We start from the raw sequence: 16,778 nt of genomic DNA, 5'->3' as shown, positions 1-16,778 counted from the left end.
TTTTAGATTCTTAACTTAGATTTGTAGTCCAGTTAATTTCCTATAGTTGTATCATAGGTTAATGAGATCAATGTGCCCCTAAACTTGGAATCTGATTTGATTTAAATAGTTGACGAAAACTATCTTTGAGTTCCACATTAGTATGTTTATCAGTGTTTACAGTTGACTTCAAATTCTCTAAAAATATTATGAAAGTGTATCCTCAGGCCCGCTTGCATATACCCCAAATAAACCAAGTTCAACAAAACGTAACTTCAACTTGGTTTAACTTTAGATTCACTGTTTAAATTTGAGGACATTGTTAATCCACAGTTTCGATCTACATTGTGTTGATTAAACTGAGTTCAAACGGAGGTGCTGTATACGGGCCTTAAAGTTGCAAGCTATCAAAGTCACAATATTAAATGAAGATTAAATTTAAACCTAGATCAGTAATTTGTTCTCTCAATATCAGCCTTATTACAAACAAAATATATATATCGGAATAGAGTGATTTATTTAAATTTCAAAAAACGTCTTCTCAATCAAATTGGTGCTAACTATCCACTTCGGACTACGCATTAGCAATAGAAGCTCATTTTCATCAATACGGAAAACTGATTTTTTCTATAATTTAAACACAATTTTTTGCATTAAAACAATATTTAAACACCTCGATAATATTTCATGTAACTTAACACAAGAATTCTCATCTATTTTAAAATTGAACTTTATCATAGAAGTATTCAATGTTTTACTCTTTTTTATTATAGCTAACAAACTTCATATTCGTCTTTATTTCAACGTCTGAAACTTTTATTTTATTTGCCAGTGGGAAAACTGTTATTTTTAACAACAAGGGAAATATCTGATTTATTGAAAAACCTATAAAGTATATAGGAAGGAAGAAATTTATTTTTACCCTGACTTATTCATGTTTCATTTTTGATAAAATTCTTGTGTCATAATACTAGAACTGAAGCAATCCTAATGTATTTCGGTGTATCCTAGTGGGAATTCATTTTCAACAGTCATTCCCTTGAAATTACATCAATGCTTCCCATTGCAAATCAATGCTGGTAGTTGGAGTGAATCTAATTTTAGTTTTGTGTGTGAAAGTATGACTGTATCTATTGCAAAGGTTGTGTCATGAACTATATATAGTAGACTAAAAATATTGGGAAAATAGTGTGAACTGATTATTGTATGCTTAACGATCGTATTGCTACTAGGAAGATATGAATAAATTTGGCCATTAATTCATAGATATTATGAAGGTTATGAATGTCATAAACCGGTTTTATGAATGTCATAAAATTTATGGTTGTCATGGACCGGGCAATAAGTTTGTGATTGCTAGCTTATGGGTCTGATTAGTGGGATCCAGTTGTAAGTTGTAAGGCATAATGTGATAAAAATATTGAATCTTTGATGGGAACCATTCTATGTTATCATGAAATGTTTTTTAAATTACTAGGAATCTAATAGGATATCAATTTATCAGTAGGCTATAGATAGTGTCTATTCTATTCATTCTATGATATGATGTATTATTCAAAAGGATATAAATTGATCAATATAAACAGCATCTATTCCATGCATTCTTTGATGGAATTGATTCTCCTTCTCATCACTTTATGAAACATATAGTGCCGGTTGCTCAACAGCCGGTTAAATTTTAACCGTGATTAATTCCACGAGAACCAATCAGAGAAGCTGTCTTTTCAAAAACGCCTTTTATGATTGGCTCTCGTGAAATTAATCACGGTTAAAATTTAACCGGCTGTTGTGCAACCGGGCCATAGACAAATTAAATATAACACTTTGAAGACGGTTTGGAATTTATTATATTTATAGAGCTCACTGCAAATGATCGATTTGTAGTGATCTGTATACCTCTAATGCGTTCTAAACAGTATTTAATGTGTTCTATCTACTTTTTTTTATTTTGATAAATTGATAAATAAGTTCAATAGTAGTTGGAGAACCTGTCATTTGACCGGCTTGAAAATTGACCGTCATTACTAGCTGTTCGGAATTCTAAAGTTCGACAATATGTGATTCTATTTCGTCGACAAATTTTATGTTTCGGACAACTGGTAGTATCGATCAATCAGTTTTTCGGCACCCCAGCCACAAACCATTAATATTGACTGAATAATCGATAAAATTTAAAAGTCGTTACTCTTTTTCGGAAAACACTTATTTTACTTTTCTTACTAAAAGTAGCCCTTGTTATTTATAAAAAAAATAGTTTTTTTCTAAATTTTGATTGCTCCAACGATTGTTATCATAGAGTGGTTACCATCTTAGATTCAAACCCCAAGATTGATGAGAGTCGGTAGGTTTTAAGGTAATCGATACCTTAAGGTTAGGAATATCTTTAGCTAAGGTACCACACCTTTGCGGCACTAGAAATGTGTGTTTATTTTCTAATCAAGACTTGATGAAGAAGAAGGAAATGATTGTTATTCGTTCCAGTTGTAGATTGGAAGTGTAATTTAGCTGTAGAATAGATTCTAGAATATTTCAAACTGATAATAAGAATTGAAGAAACTATAGTATTTTAATTTGAAAATTTAATTTGTGATTGAATACTTTTCACCTATTTCTATTCGAATAAGAGAATCATGGAATTCAATAATTTACAAGTAATTGTGGTTAGATTTTAAAACTGATTTATATTTAAAATTGAAGAAACAATATTATTTCTAGTATAAATGCTAATATTACCGATGCGATGCATCAAATTTTATCTGTTACTATTCAAATAATGGGAAATCAAGGAAAACTATAATTTCAGATTCATAATTTATTTATTTATAATTTTTTAAATAACTAACTAATTATCTATCCAATATGAATCCTTGATTACTATGACTTTCTCAGATATCAGGGTTTAATATTAACTCAGAAGTTCGTTAATTTACCTCATAATTTTATAGTAGAATTATAAGTCAGTCTGATATTTATTTTGTGTAGTGTGTTTGTATTATTTATTTTTGCAGTATAGATGTTTCATTCTAGTTTTTCAAATTACAAATCATAGAAATAAATAGGTACATCCTTAATAAAGGCTTGTCTATGAAACTGTTAACTCTTGCTATTACAAATGTGTATGATTCAAAAACTCTCTGTAAATCTGTAACCGATTTCATAGTTCATCTATGAAGAACGTGGAATTTTCCATTAGTGATAACTTAGATATTATCATAGACAAGTTTATAATAAATTTTGCTTAATTTTAAGCTTTAATGTTTGATTGTATGTTGGTGTGATTCGTCCTGTGTTGTTTAGAATTTTAATTTTTTTACTGTTTTATCAATAATTGTGTTTTTAAATTTACATTAGTTTCTTCCAGTGTTGATAATATTCGCTTAATAAGCTCATTGTACTGATTATATACTATGTCATTACTGTACTGAATAATAACTGTATGTAATGAAATATGATAAATTGGATCTAAAAGTACAAACATTTTCGATTTGATCAAGTTGAAAGCTCTCTAGCAAATTAAGTCATACAAAAGGTGTATCTTTTAAGAAGCGTATAACTTTGAAATAAATCATGAAGAATGTTTTTATTAACGCTTATTAATACAATTTATACAAGTAATTCCTACTTGATAACTGTATCTAGTAATCAGGAAATCTCGCAATTTTTCATGTATGAACAGTATAGAACTGATTACCTTATGGAGATGATTTCCGTGGGATTGTGTTTGATTACAACTTTTAAGATATTGATGAAAATTACTGAGATATTGCAATTATTGAAGTGCTAATGAATTAAGTTAAATAATTTCTAATTATTAAAAAAATTGCGTTTTTATACTGGAACGTTCTTCTAGATTCTATAATTTATTTTCAAGTTTTCTATGCAATTCTGAAAGGAACACCTCATGTATTTGATAACAGTATTCTAAATAATACTACTAGTATACTTGATTAACTAGAAATTAATTTCAAGTACACATTTAAGATACAGTTTTACCATACTCGTGAACATAATATGGGTTCAATCCCCATACCGTCTAACATAAATTTGACGGGAAGAACCAGGAAATAGTTATTTGTGCAACTAGTGCGCAAAGTGACAGTTTGCTGCATCGAAAGAAACGTTTACGCCCGAGCCGTAGGCGAGGGCGGAATGGTTTCTTGAGTGCAGCAAACGAACTTTGCGCACGTATTTCACATTAAATTTTTCCTACAGTTACCATTGAATATGAAAAGTGGGTAATTATGGGTAAAATTGCCTGAATAATGTAGTAGTGTTTGAATGGCAGGGGGCAGCTGTGTGGTGTGTGCTGTGGTGGCACTGTGCTGTCGTTGTCCTCCATTATAATATCTACTTAATAATTAGCGCGTTGTGCTTCGTTGCACGTCTGCTCACTATAGCAGCCACAGCAGTCACTGTTACCAACTTCATTTTGATTTTGCTGCACTGGTGCTCCATATAACCTACTAACTATTTTGTGTTGTTATGTTGCAAATTTGGAGTGCGGCAAAGTACTTTGCCGCACTCAAATCTACATTCCCGCACTGGGTGTGGGAATAAGGTATTTTGCGTACTATAAATGATGCGGGAATGAGCACTTTTTCGGGTAACTGTAGGAAAATAATTGAAGAATGTTCTAGAGGTTTCAGTAACTTTATTTAACGAACAGAACACTAATATAATAATTTATAAGGTACTTAGAAAATTTCCTGATGAATCTATAGATGAATTGAGAACACTAGACCAGCTTATCTGTAAAAAAGAAACGGATTATTCAATTATATGATCCTTATAATATATTGAAAAACTTAATCAAATGACAAATATAAACTTGAAACATTCGGTTAGCCACCCTATGTGTGCCGGTTTTATTATAGTGATGTCCACGTTATAATGGCAGTGATATATTGAAGACTTATGCTAAATTCAAATGACAAATATAAACATAAAACATTCGATTAGAACCCTATGTGTGCCGGTCTTATTATAGTGATAATGACAGTGGAGAATGATTGGAGGACAGCAATGCTGATTCTCTGCCTTGCCACTACCTTCTATAGAATATAGCTGATTCCGGTATAACTGATGAAATATCAGTTGAAACATAAAGTTATTTTAAAAAAATTCCGGAGGGAACAGTTTTGGGCTTAGTCCCTTTTCTCTCCCGATTACTGTAAGATTTATATTTGTAAAAAATTCATAATTCAGGTAATTTAATTGTTGAGACAAAGAGAGAAAAAATGGGACGTGAAAAGTGTACTTACATTAAATTCAAGCTCCTTGAGCCGCCGCCTCAGCTGCCAATTTTCGCTTGAAAAGACGTCTCTCGCGTTCAAAATCTTTCGCCCTGATGACGTAGCTGTAAAGTAGAATGGAAAAATATACATGTCAGATTTAAAATCACAAAACAAACTTGTATACAAGTAGTCACCGTACCTTGTAAATAGTGTAGTACGTCACATTGTACGTCGAAAATTTAAATTATTTCAAGTTATAGGTTGATATCTGAACTTCTATGATGTCTAACATATTCAATTTTCAGTTCAATTTATTTATTCACACACACACACATAAGATACATCAATATGAAATAAAAATTAATTACATCAATAAAAAAACATTACAGTATAAAATAAATAACATAAATATGAGAACACATTACAATATTAGAAGGCAATTTATACATGTTATGTGGTGAAGAAGGGTAGAGGATCAAAAGTTCTTCCAACTATGGCTATCCATGTCATAGGAAGGCTTTTGATCCTTGGAAATTTTTGGAAAGGATTGGTGATTGGAAAGAGATGTGATAGAGCACAAGTAGGGGAAGTGAGCGCACTAATCAGAAAAGTTCTCTGTTAACTTATTATACTGAACACTAGTAACCCATTTTCTTTGACGACACGACTGGTTTCGGGTATTCAACCCATTATCAAGAGTGTCCAAATGAAATAATTTTGCTCGACGATAACTTTCGAATGCTTTCATAAGGGAACGCGCCAACCAAGCGAGGGGATTGGTAGACGGCGTCAACCGAGCTCCTGAGAGAGAAGCTTGGTTGTCGTCTACGGTCCCGACAACCATTCCCCTCCTAACCAGTAGGGGATTGGCTGATTATCTAATTTAATGTTTGTAGTGATAGAAGTGGCAACATTAACAAGCTTTTCTTCTAATAATCGAATTCATAGAATGTGTGAAACAGTGTCTGTGATTGTACTACTTCCCCGCCCGCTTCAAGCTGGTTTCAATGCCCAATAGGGGATTGGCTGTCGGAAAGCTTGGTTGTCGTTATCGTGCGATGAGCTTGGTTGTCGGGTACGATCACGACAACCAGACCCCTCATATCCAGATGGAGATAGGCTGTCGGGGAGCTTGGTTGTCGTGAACGTGTGAAGAGTTTGGCTGTCGCCGACAACCAAGCTCCTTCGTTCCAGTAGGGGATCAGCTGTCGGGGAGACTAGTTGACGGCAATGGTATTTTCTGCCAGTGGATTGGCTGACGACTGTGGTCGAAATTGCGAGGAGCTTAGTTGTCGGGGAGACAGGTTGGCGACGACCGACGACCATAAACTTCAAATTTTCACATATATTCATTGAACCATACCATCGTACTCCCAACAGAATAGCAGACTGAATATCAGCGGCATTTCGAGCGAGTTCGGGAGGGCTCTCTAGCTATTTCCATCTATAGTTATATTAATCCATTTCTAGTTATTTCAAAGACCATGGAGTGGACAGCTCCATTAAATTATAGAGCATTGAGGCCTCAAGGCATTGATCTCCTAAGATTCTTGTTTTTAGATTACGACAACGTCAAAAGAATTGCAGTTTGTTGGTTTTTACAAAGATTTCTAGAATGTAGATTTGTTTTCAACTTACTCTTCGAATTCACAATTGGCGAAATTGTGAAACTCGTGCTTGCAAGCGCGCTTTACGAACGGGAAGTTTTTTCGCTTGCACTGGTAGAATGCTATCCTGAGATGCGCGCAATAGTTCCTCTCTTCCGGCGGTAATTTGGCACTAATCATCTCTTCTTCTGTGGCCACCATCACTGAAAACAAAAAAATTAAACATCGTTAAGATTTTGTAAAATGGAAATACGAATTCGTAAAATGAAAAGAAAATATTTGTACAATCAATAAGGGTTTGAATACATGAAAGCTCTTGCAGATCAAATGAAATATAACTAGAAATAATTGTGTATGTAATGACATTGATTCACTAACATCATGGAATGTAGGGTAGTTGAAGAGTAAATTTGTATGGCTTTCATTGGTGGGAGTTCCTTGCGGGTAGGGCAGTTTACCACGTTTTTGAGGGCATGGGTATAGTTAACTGCTTTGGGATAGTTAGCTGCTTTGAGTGTCATGCCGCATCCACACTCTTGCGCTTGTCGTCATTTGACGAGAGTGTGGATCAAATGACGACGAGCGCGAGAGTTGGATGGCTGCTTTGCCAGTGCTCGCCCTCATTTGTCTTCGCTCCGATTTTTATCGAGACGAAGCGAGCGAAGGCCAGCCGAGCATCCACAAATGGTCACATTGCAGTGTAGACGGCAAGACCAGCAACTTAGTGAGAGTGTTGACTAGGCAGTAGGGAGCCACTCGTCCTTAATCGTCTCGTCTCGACAAAAATCGGATAGCAAGCCGAGTCGAGTGAAGACGAGCGGTGACATAGCAGCCATGCACACACGCACACGTCGTCATTTGTACGCACCCGGCAAGAGTATTTGTATGTTGCATCCACACTATCACCCAATGTGTACAAATGGCGAAGAGTGCAAAGGTGTGGATGGGTGGTTTGTCAATGCTCGCCTTCATTGATATTACCAACATGGTATTATAAGCTTTTACTCGGCTATAGTATGGAGTAGGCATTACAGGTATTCATGCAACCGCTGTCAGGTGTCTCAAGAAAGTTGTCAGTATTATTGCAACAACATGGTGGTTTAGAAATACTGTTTATTGCTTAGTCCACACTATCCCTAAGTCGCTTGCCAAGCTGGTAACTTGGCCACGTTGTTCTTGCCATCCTGCAATGTGACTAGTGCCTGGATCTATATTAGTTGTTGATTCTCGTATGGCCACTCGCTTTCGCTTGGCTAGCCATTGCTCGCCTACTCTTAACAAAAATCGGAACGAGGACAATTAATAAGTGAAGGCGAGCGCTGCGTGGAAGCCATCCACACGCTCTTCGTTATTTGTAAGCGCTGAACATGAAAAAAAGCTTGCACATGAGTTAGAAAAGTAGGAAGTAAGTAATGCCTAATAAACGAAGTCTAAACATGGAAGTTTTATGAAAATACTGGATACAAAAGTGAAAAAAATTAATATGTATAATAAGTTTCAAGATTATTTATCGATAGTATGTACAAATAAAAAGGTGACACAAATATCACAACTATTTTGAAACACAAATGTGCAGACCTACTGCGTTACAAACCTCGTTCTTTCCTGCCTTTGGGAAATCCTTCCATAGGATCCGTTTTTGGAATCATGTTGAAATGAGGCGCATCTTGTGGATGATGATATAAATCCATCATTGTACCAAATCGGTTGCCCATTTTTTAAATAAATTATTGTACAATTATTGGTGGAATTACAGACTATTTTTCGTCCTAGGGCATAACCTCTAATTTCCGATCAGCTGTTGCAGTTTTGGGAATACAATGCAATGATAATTAGATTATAGAGGTACCAGGAGCATAGACAGTAGTTGATGGTCGATCAGATGTTTAAGCTTCACAGTTTTGGCACAACGAGCGCTAGTGAAATTTTTGTCGTCTGTCAAGTCAAACGAAAGGGTTGAAGAATTGGAATGGGGTGTAGAGTGTACTCTGTACTGGTTTTTAACCACGATTTAAAGCCGACAACATTGTTAATATAATCGAAAAATCTATGAAATTGAGCAACTTGAAGTGTGTAAATTGAAAAATTCAGTCTTGAAATTTTGTACATTTCTAGTATGTTTTTTTTTGTTGAATAATAATATGTTTGTGCTGTGTGTGGGATGATAAACCAAAACACCAATTTTCATTGTGTAAGTAAAATCAAATATAATGTGAGTAAATTTAGACTTAGATATTGATAAAAAATATACCTTCTATATCCTCTTTCCAATAAACTGTAATACTACGGTACCTTTGGCTTTCAATAAAAAAATTGAGAAAAATGAAATTAAATTAACCCCTTCTAATTTTTAGGATTTCTGTACTTCATTACATTCAACAGCCAATGATTTATGATGACTAGCTTAATAGATCATCTCATTGTTGCTTGTATAGTGTTTTCCTTCCATAGACACAAGTGAAAAAACACGAATTTTACGATCAATTATTAAGCGCATTTGAACTCAATGCTTCAATTTCCGTGTGCTGATTGTTTTGTTATACAAATTGTCAAACATACACGATGACAGCGTCATATTATTTTCTAGTTTTATTGCAGTCAACAGAGAATAGATAGTTAGTTGAATACTAAACGGATTTGCTCTACTGAACTCGGCAATGCAAGTCCGGGAACAATGGTAAATAAAACATAACCTAAAACTGCACTATGTCGTAAGAAAGATGCTTTGCTTTTCGTAGGCTTCAATCAGAGATGTAGGGAGTTCGAATTGTGAACGCTGTCTGTAGAATTTAGGAGCAAAAAACCCAAGTACGCTTTTAGTCTGTCTCTCTCAGAGGCGAGTGAGATATCCGTCTAAAAATAAACTTGCGTCTAGGATATAGTGTGTGGGTATAACATTAGAAACTCAACCGCAGCTAAAGACCAGTATTTTCAGTGAGTGATCCCGTAATGTTCCTCGATGTGATTTTTATACTGTTCTATTTAAAGTGTACTAATGACATACTGTGTGAGACTACGCAAAACTTATGCAAATCTAATCTTAGTCTACAAATTTTCCAACTTGGATATTATGTAAAAGGTGAGAGACCGATTTTATCTGCTGGCTAGCAACCAGATTCATTGATAGAAATTTGCTGTGTTCTTGGATTGCTGCTTCTATCGTCATTTCATTGATTCGTTCAATTTAGACCTTCAATGAAAGTGTTGTACAATTATTTGGCTCACTTTTTCATTACAAATCTTCCTAAAATTCACACAAATCTTTCAACCCAAGTGCTAGAGTTAATACTACCAATACTCAAGGCTATCTCTCGGTGATGAATCAGACATTTTTCTGTCCAGCCTTCATAAATTGAGATGCGCTGTAAAATATATTAGTGCTCTAGAATGCAAAATAGCCAGAAATGAGTGAAAGTAACTATTTTTATCATGATAAAATCTATGATAGGCCTAAATAACAGATTTTGACCAACTTGTGTCCATGGATCCCTAACCAGTGTTATGTAAAGAAGCACTCTCCTTCAATGTGTTATATTTAGAATTGGTGATTAAATTAAGAAAATATTAATTTGAAGGAGTTAGAAATAGTGAGATGAAAGATAGAACTAGTGTCATTGTTGTAAATTTAAAAGAATCTACTGTACTAATCCGATCTGGAATGTTTGTATATCCATCCAAAATATAGATTTATTTCTTCTTACTACATTACTAATTTAATGCGTTTATGTCCGTCTACATCGCAGAATAAATTAAATTGTTGATTAGTATTTGTATGTATTGTTTATGTATTATAACATTGTACGTTCATGCTGTATTTTTGTGCAATGGACAACCTGAAGTGGTGTCAATCACCGATTAAGTTATATATACACTAGAACTACACTTTGTAATGTTTATAACTGGAACTAGATGATATACTCGTCAAAGGATATGTTCGATTTGTTTTACATCAGAATATGCATAAACCTCACAAATACTTCTATTGTATAAGTGCAGAGAGTAGAGAAAGTAACACTGCATTCAACTCTAATTACACTCTGTACTCTCTGTGTAATTGATACTAATTTATAACAAGTAAGTCTTCAAATTTATATAATTATTTATTTGATCAAAAACACTTCAATATTGAAAAAAGCAGGCATCCAAAACTTCTTCCCTTCCTGAATTTAGTATCTTGACTAATTGGTTCTGTTAACTTACTGGAAACCCATTAAATTACTATTTTTTTGTTCTAATAAATGTTATATTTTTGGTATGTACTCTTATAAGAATAAAATCATTGAACAAGAAAATTGATGCATTACAATCACTCATCTAAGTGTAAATAACGAGAAACCAATCTTGGCTTTCATGTTGACTTGTGACTGTATTTTTAAATATGTGTTTGTATTAATAAATAAATTGTTTCTATTCTGTTGACAGGTTGTTGAGTTATTTCATTTGCTGATTTGACAAAAAACATAGCAGCCGGCAAAATGGTGGTGCCAGAGGCTTCAATTAATAATATAATGGGCGGCCTTGAAAGCACAGCTGGGGTCCGTCTACACAATCATCGAAGGAAACTCAAACAAAGGTCAGAACTTATTAAAACATTTCTTATTTCTTGAAGTCAATAAATATAGAATATCTTCCGCTCCTACTCTCAATTTATTGGGAGAGAAGAGTGTATACTCGTTTATCCTTTCACAAGAAAGGACTGTTACCTGTCCAAACTCCGCCAATTCATTTATAGATGCAACTCAGTATTTTGTCATCGTACTGTAGTGAGGTCCACGTTATAATGACAGTGTTTGTTTAGCAATGGTATTGCTATCCTCGTCTATCATTCAGCAAAACTGATAGCGCTATCTCTTCATCGCTTTGCTCTCTTGCCAGATCGTCTTTTAACAATGTAAAACTAGTAATTAATTAACAAAATATTTCAACTTAATTATGAAAATTCATTATGAAATTATTGAAAAATATAATTTCTTGTTTAATAAAATATAATTGATTATTTTAAACGAGAATGAACAGTTAATCAATAAACCTGTATCAGCTACTGTCTATAGAAGGCATTGACAAGACAGAGGATCGGCAACGTTGTTCTCCTATCTTTCTTTCTCAACTGACTTTACAACGTGAACCTCACCATACACTAATTGACAATAGTTGAATGTTTTCAACAATCACAATTCAAATAAAGATTCAATATTAAACATCAATAAACCTGTATCAGCTACCGTCTATAGTAGGCATTGACATGACAGAGGATCGGCAACGTTGATCTCCTATCTTTCTTCACTACCATTGTAACGTGGACCTCACTATAGTGACATGAACTATTTAAACACTCAGCTACATTCTCTGATACACTCTATCTTTGCCACTCCACTATTTTTTGATCCTCAGTAATACAAACATGGACTTGATGCTTTTTAAGTTTATTTAAACTCTGTAATAACTGATCATTTTTTCCTCACAGATTTGATATTGTAAGGAAACTAGGACAAGGTACTTATGGAAAGGTACAACTGGGAATAAACAAAGAAACTGGGCAAGAGGTGAGCTCCTCGTTTATAATATATCTATAACATTAAGAAATAAATAGATGTAATCGAGCTCTTAATCTCATTATACTCTGTTAAAAATAAGTTTCTTTTCAAATAACTGTAGCTGTGTTCCTACTTTGGTGTATTGTTCACGTATTTTCTTTGTCAGTAACGCTTTTTCAACTTCAACGTTTAGTATGAGAACACAAGAATATTTCGTTTTTTAACTATTATGACGTCACTGAAATCTAATATTTTGAATAATAGTTATTAAAAACTAGTACTCACGTGGAGCACTTTCGGACTTTTTCAACACAAGTGTTGAAAATGGATTTTTAAAATAATATATAAAAAATCGCGCTCCATGTGATTATTAGTTTTCAATAACTATTGTTCAAAATAGTAGACGACTGTAGAATAGTAGTATGACGACTGTAGTGTCGTCATAATAGTTCAAAAAACAAAATAATAACTCACAGTTTGTCATGGATAGCAAAATAGATGACAAGAATATTGTCTAATATCACGATTTTTTAAAGATAAATTCTTCATATTAAACAATATTTTCGTGTTTTCCTTTATGGATAAATATCACAAAGCTATATCTCGCTTTATACAGTGTCAAAATTCAATGCTTAGGATGATATTTTAATATTATTATGGAAATTCCTGAAGTATAAAATAATGGCACTGTTCGCAATTGGAAACTGATTTGGGAAGAGAAGTTCTAGTCTAGAACTGTAGTCTTTTTTTAAAACTAAATCACTGAAAAAGTTAATAAAAGAGCATAGGGAAATGAACAACAAAGCACCTTCGAATCTTTGATAACATAAGACTTTTTGCAATAACAGAAATCAGCTGCAAAAACATATCACACAATTCTACTCATCAATATTATTCATTGTGTCTGTAATATTTTATATTCATAGTATTTGTCATGATAAGGTCTAGTAATAGAGAGGCCTTGTAAGTTGTAAGTTCTAACTCCGTCTGATAAAAAATATTTCATTTAATTTTATTTCATTATGAATAATGCAATATGAAATGTAACTCATTTCTGTATGTTAAATTGTGGGAAATAATTTTATTTGATTGATTTGATTTTGGTTATCTCTTCTTACAGGTTGCAATCAAAACCATAAAGAAATGTAAAATAGAGACTGAAGCTGACTTGATACGCATAAGGCGCGAAATTCAAATTATGTCATCAGTACAACACCCCAATATTATCCACATTTATGAAGGTAAGTTGTAACAATATGTGCCGGTTGCACAAAAGCCGGATAAATTTCAACCGTGATTAATTGCACGAGAACCAATCAGAGAAACCGACTTTTCTAAAAGGCCTTCTCCTATTGGTTATCGTGAAGTTAATCACGGTTAAAATTCAACCAGCTCTTGTGCAACCAACCCTTAATCTTTTAAATATTATTTATATTACGCAATTTTCATCTGTGAGAGGTGCGAGTGAATCATATAAAAATGAATGAATTTAATGAGCCTAGTAACCATTAAAAACAAAAAAAAAGCATTCCTGTCACTTATAGTAAACTATAACAATGAGCTTAACGCTCAACACTCAACGCTCACACTTACGCGTTACGCGACTCAGGTCGAGAAGAAACTCGGCTCTAGTCGAGAGCATGTGTTTCCAAATGGTGACAGTCGCGGAGACTAGAGTCGACTGGTCTGAGTGTCACCATTTGGAAACACATGCTCTCGACTAGAGCCGAGTTTCTTCTCGACCTGAGTCGCGTAACGCGTAAGTGTGAGTTGAGCCTTATTGTGTGATTTACCTACAACTATCAGCATACCTTGTAAATAACGCTAAAGCTTACCATTGAACCAATGTTTACCAACTGACTCTCGCTTGATTGTTTTCAAGCGGCCTATCCAATCAATTTCTACATTCAACTAGATAGAAAAGATAGGATTAGAAGATATCCCATGGTATAGGTCGTTTATGTTCGAAATTTAACTGTTAACTCAAGCCGATAGTCCCAGTAGTTATGTTTCGTGTAGCTATGTGACGCTGGTAGTCTCTCATACTGTGCCATTCTTACACTCTCACCCCAACAAAACAGTTATAATAGATTAAATAAAAACACAAATATATTGTCAAATTCTACACAGTTTTATTTGGTACAGGACCATGATTTCGTGACCTTACAGGTCACATTTTAAAGCTGAAAACTATTTATAAAAATGTGTAAAAAACTATGTATGAAACCAAATGAAACTGTGTAGAATTTTACAATATATGTGTGTTCTTATTTAATCTATTATAACTGTTTTGTTGGGGTGAGAGTGTAAGAATGGCACAGTATGAGAGACTACCAGCGTCACTTTTGTGTTTTTATTTAATTATGGAACGGTTCTACAATATTGACAGTGACTTGGTCGAGTTATAATAGACAGTAGTCGACTGTAATCGGTTTGAGTTGAAACGTCGGCTTGAAATTTGGAACATGAACGACCTATACCATGGGATATCTTCTTATGGTATCTTTTCTCTTAGATTCAACTTTGTGAAGTTTTATTGAATTTGTAAATGTTGTTTCCAGTTTTCGAAAATAGAGAAAAAATGGTGCTTGTGATGGAGTATGCGGCAGGAGGTGAACTCTACGATTATATTTCGGAGAAAAAAGTTCTCAATGAAGCCGAGGCCAGGAGAATTTTCCGGCAAATTGCTACAGCTGTTTACTATTGTCATAAGGTGAGTTTACACTACATAAGAGGAACAGTTTTGGGCTGTGCCTGTTTATCATCCCCAAATTATTTTACATAATAATTTTGTATCAATAAAATAATAATAAATCATAACAATTATTTATCATTATCACAATACATCATACTCTAACTTATACTCATTTGATTGGTGACTAGTCTTGTCTATTGTTAAAAACTAGTTACTTCTTATAGACCTGGTTGCACAAATGCCTGTTTAATTTTAATCATGATTAAAATACACTAGAATCAGGAAATATTTCTCTGAGAAGAAGGCTCCTCTGATTGGCTCTCGTGGTATTTAATCTGGATTAAAAGTTAACAGACTTCTGTACAACAGGGTGTATCATGGTTATTTCCAGACTATAGTTGACCAAGCGAAAATGGGTCTCTCAAGGCCACTGCAATGTTGCCACCCCTCACTCGACCAGTCTATATACATTGACTATATTTTTACACCCTGAACATCACTCTTTCCTTCTCATACCTTCCCTCTTCCTCTTTTCCGTCACTACCTGTCACAAATTCTTTTGAGCACGTCAGGTTCAAAAGTTCTATTGTGTCATTCTTTGAAGTTAGAACAATAACATCCCCCGTTACCTCCTCACATCATCCGCTATATTCTTCAACATCATGAAATGAAGGAAAGAATATTGTTATGTATAATGTATAACTCTTTCTTGAGTCATGACATCAAGAAATCCAATTTTATAATGATGATTAGATTTTTCTTTATAAATGCAACTATTTATAAACTGAGCTATTACTTCATAAAGGTTACTTGAAGACTTTTATAATAATCAATTGGAAGTGGAGTGATGTAATTTTATTTATTTTAGTCAATATTCTTGTAGTGCCCACTTCACTCTGCATTTTTCAATTTGCATGAATTCTCATTTGATTCCCATCACACTTCATCCAGGCTTTGGACAGAGAAGACAAGCAATACTCCCCACAATGACAATACTTCACTATCACACCCTCTCTCACACACACATTCACTTTCTCTCTTACTAGCCACCCTTAGTACAAAGTGGCAACAGTGTTGGTAGAGACGGGTGGTGGTGTCAAGAGCAAGCTTTGACCTTGAGGGACCCATTTTCGTTTGGCCAACTATAATATCAATCCTGCAGTAGAATTCCTTATAAGTAACGTTAAAGCTTCCCATCAACAATGCAGACAGTTTAAAGTGAACCTCATCTTATAAAAGAAACCCATCCATATTATTTAGGTCCGGTTTCCGAGCTCGGGATTTAGCTAAGTTCTAGACTTTAAACAGCTGGAGTCAGAAAATTGGCTTTCCAAAACGGGGTTTAGTCGCAGTTTTTATTACAGCACAGGTTTTATTTTATTATTTTTATAATTGGAAAAGTTTTTCCTTGACGAAATTAAACATTCTTGAATAATTCAAAATAGCTGAAACTTTACACTATTTTCTCTTTATTTTATTTTGTGTTCTGTTTTCTAGTTTTTCGAGATTATTTAATTTAAACGTGACTATGACAATGACTACTACACCTCGTTTCGGAAAGCCAGTTTTCTGACTCCAGCTGTTTAAAGTCTAGAACTTAGCCGAATCCCGAGCTCGGAAACCGGACCTAAATGTCATTAAAAGTTGAAATATAAGTATGTAAAAGCTAGTCGAGTAGCTGTTCTGTAGCTCTATTAAAGTATCTCACCCTCACGTCATGAATTTAATT

The 16,778-nt window shown here is 34.1% G+C and overlaps 3 protein-coding genes across 9 annotated transcripts in view; 2 read left to right on the top strand and 1 right to left on the bottom strand.

Annotated features, from left to right (window-relative positions):
• LOC111056978 overlaps positions 1–16,778 on the top strand; it is a 486,313-nt gene that overhangs the window by 228,113 nt on the left and 241,422 nt on the right. The window lies entirely within an intron of this gene.
• Positions 4,614–9,593, bottom strand: LOC111046231 (NADH dehydrogenase [ubiquinone] 1 beta subcomplex subunit 7). Its single transcript, XM_022331730.2, has 4 exons — positions 8,415–9,593; positions 6,852–7,023; positions 5,241–5,335; positions 4,614–4,728 (listed from the first exon to the last, which is right to left on the bottom strand). Exons 1-3 carry the CDS (start codon positions 8,533–8,535, stop codon positions 5,248–5,250), a joined length of 381 nt encoding a protein of 126 aa, XP_022187422.1. The 5' UTR covers positions 8,536–9,593; the 3' UTR covers positions 4,614–4,728; positions 5,241–5,247.
• The window catches only part of LOC111056982 (titin homolog), a 52,687-nt gene continuing 44,782 nt past the window's right edge, over positions 8,874–16,778 (top strand). Inside the window, exons 1-5 of one of the 4 annotated variants that reach the window (XM_039439617.1) lie at positions 8,874–9,011; positions 11,243–11,393; positions 12,285–12,363; positions 13,475–13,595; positions 14,916–15,067. In XM_039439617.1, coding sequence (XP_039295551.1) covers positions 11,296–11,393; positions 12,285–12,363; positions 13,475–13,595; positions 14,916–15,067 — 450 coding nt within the window. In that variant the 5' untranslated portion in view covers positions 8,874–9,011; positions 11,243–11,295. Of the gene's footprint in view, positions 9,033–9,478; positions 9,498–9,659; positions 9,900–11,242; positions 11,394–12,284; positions 12,364–13,474; positions 13,596–14,915; positions 15,068–16,778 lie in introns of those variants that run through there. The other 3 variants (XM_039439619.1, XM_039439620.1, XM_039439618.1) reach the window with 3 other exon arrangements.

This window comes from Nilaparvata lugens, chromosome 13 (assembly GCF_014356525.2).
Source record: "Nilaparvata lugens isolate BPH chromosome 13, ASM1435652v1, whole genome shotgun sequence".
NCBI classification, from domain to species: domain Eukaryota; kingdom Metazoa; phylum Arthropoda; class Insecta; order Hemiptera; family Delphacidae; genus Nilaparvata; species Nilaparvata lugens.
This window is presented reverse-complemented; position numbering and strand designations above follow the sequence as displayed.